At 47.8% G+C, this 1,975-nt stretch overlaps 1 protein-coding gene across 1 annotated transcript in view; it reads right to left on the bottom strand.

The window, feature by feature from the left end:
- Positions 1 to 1,975, bottom strand: part of LOC103606274 (dedicator of cytokinesis protein 2-like) — a gene marked incomplete at its 5' end in the record, with an annotated part of 28,942 nt that overhangs the window by 6,957 nt on the left and 20,010 nt on the right. The window contains one exon of the mRNA XM_008590883.1: positions 1,281 to 1,418. Within this exon, the coding sequence (XP_008589105.1) occupies positions 1,281 to 1,418 (138 nt within the window). The remainder of the gene's footprint in view (positions 1 to 1,280; positions 1,419 to 1,975) is intronic.

The following is a 1,975-nucleotide window of genomic DNA, read 5'->3' as shown; positions in this document are numbered from 1 at the left end:
CAGAGATGACTCAGGATGGGACTGGCCAGTCCAGAAAGATCAGCCATGCATGTGATTACAGCGCTGGGGCTTTGAGCCATATACTATCAGCTCAACTTCCAGGGAGGGAATGGGGGCTGAAGATTGATTTCAATCATGTGGCCAATGATTCAATGTCATGACTGCATAATGAAACCCCAATAAAAACTCTGGACACTTAGGCTCAGGTGCACTTCTCTGGCTGGTGATCACACATCAATGTGTCAGAGGGGGAACCCAAGGACATGGAAGCTTCGTGTTTGGGACCCTTCCAGACTGCACCCTGTGTATCTCTTCATCTGACCAGTCCTGACTTGTATCCTGAACTGAAATCATAAATATGGTGCTTTCCTGAATTCTGAATTGTTCTAATGAATTATCAAATCTAAGGAGAAAGTGGGAACCCCCAATTTGTAACAGCTGAGCAGAAGTATGGGTGGCCGGGGGACCCTGGAACTTGTGGCTGGTGTCTGAGGGGGTAGGGTGGTCTTTGGAGGACTGTGCTTTTAATCTGTGAAATCTGACCTAAATCCAGGCAGGATAACGTTGCAGGATTCCACATAGGGAGTACTGAAAGAGGCAACCTGTCTCATGGGAAAAATCTTTGAACCAAAAGACATCAGACCTGAGTTCACCTCTAGGCTCTTCCAGTAACTCACTTCCCCTCTCTGGGCCTCAGTCTTCCTATCTGTAAAATGAGAGAGTTGGGCCAGATGGTCTTTAAGGAATGGTGTAGTCTTGATGTCTTATGCTTCCACTTTATGGGGAAGAGGATAAAGAACCATGCAGCTCAGTGCTGAAAGCACTGGCTCTGAAGCCAGCAGAGCCAGGTGTAACTCTGACCTTCACTTGCCTGCTATGTCCTTTGGCAAGTTACCTGACAATTCTGAACCTCAGAAGAAACACAAGGGGCTAAAAATCATTCCTACAGCCCAGGCTTGCTGTGAGGATTAAATGCAGATGTAAAGTGCTTAGATCAGGTCTAGCACATAGTAGGTGCTTCATCAATGTAGCTTTTATTATTATACAGTCCCTTGAGTGCTAAGGGCTCAATTTTTAATGTTTTTATTAGGGGTAATTTTTGAGGAACCAAGTTTATAGGAAAGTTCCCCTGGATCGACTTCAGCAATACTGGCCATCAGTCCCTTCCTTCTCTTCGAGGGCAGGTTCCTTTGCTGGGTCCCTTCTAGCTGTGGTCCCCATCATCCTTCCCTGCCCTGCCCCACCCTGTCTTACCCCTCCTGCCACAAGGACCACCATACCATCTCTCTGACTCCATACTCCTTCTCCACCTTCACTTTCAGATTCTTGAAACATTCTTCCATCCGGTCATGGAAGGGCCGTAGGTTTTCCGACACCCTTTTCTCGTGGATCTTGATCCCAGCTCCCAGGAAGGGAATCTTAAGAGAAAGTGGTAAATGATGAAACAGAGGCTGACCAGCTGGCCTCAGCCTGGGACCCACACTATCAAGGAGGTTGAGATCAATTCTGCCTGCCAAGGATTCGAGGGCTCAGGGTCATCAGAGACCTGCACACAGGGTCCCCAGCCACAGTGAATGGGGAAGGCTGCAACCTTGGGGTTTGCTCTGAAAGGAGGAGAAAGATCTCCAACTGCCCTTGTTCCATGGAAGGGACCCACCCCATTAGAGGCCACATGCTTGGGAAAATCTCCCCCTTGTAGGATCTACTGAGGGGCAGAAGGCAGGGAGCAGAGGGGAGGAATCTCTGTTGCTTTGACTAAGAAGTTCTTGGCAATACAGAAGGGAAAGTATGAATGTCAGAAGCTGGAGATAGAGGAAGGGAAGAGCTGAGAGGAAAAGAAGGAGGGGCTACAGCCTCATCTTGCAACATGGAGATGCAACTACACTTTACATGGCTGCTGAAGCAAGATATGGAAGTGTTAGTATCATCAAGTCAACCAACCAATAGGGAGATTTTAAAAAGTGATGTAAACATC

Source organism: Galeopterus variegatus, unplaced genomic scaffold (genome assembly GCF_000696425.1).
Source record: "Galeopterus variegatus unplaced genomic scaffold, G_variegatus-3.0.2 Scaffold6423, whole genome shotgun sequence".
Classification (NCBI taxonomy): Eukaryota; Metazoa; Chordata; class Mammalia; order Dermoptera; family Cynocephalidae; genus Galeopterus; species Galeopterus variegatus.
The sequence above is the reverse complement of the archived record's forward strand: the minus strand, read 5'-3'. Positions and strand labels throughout refer to the sequence as shown.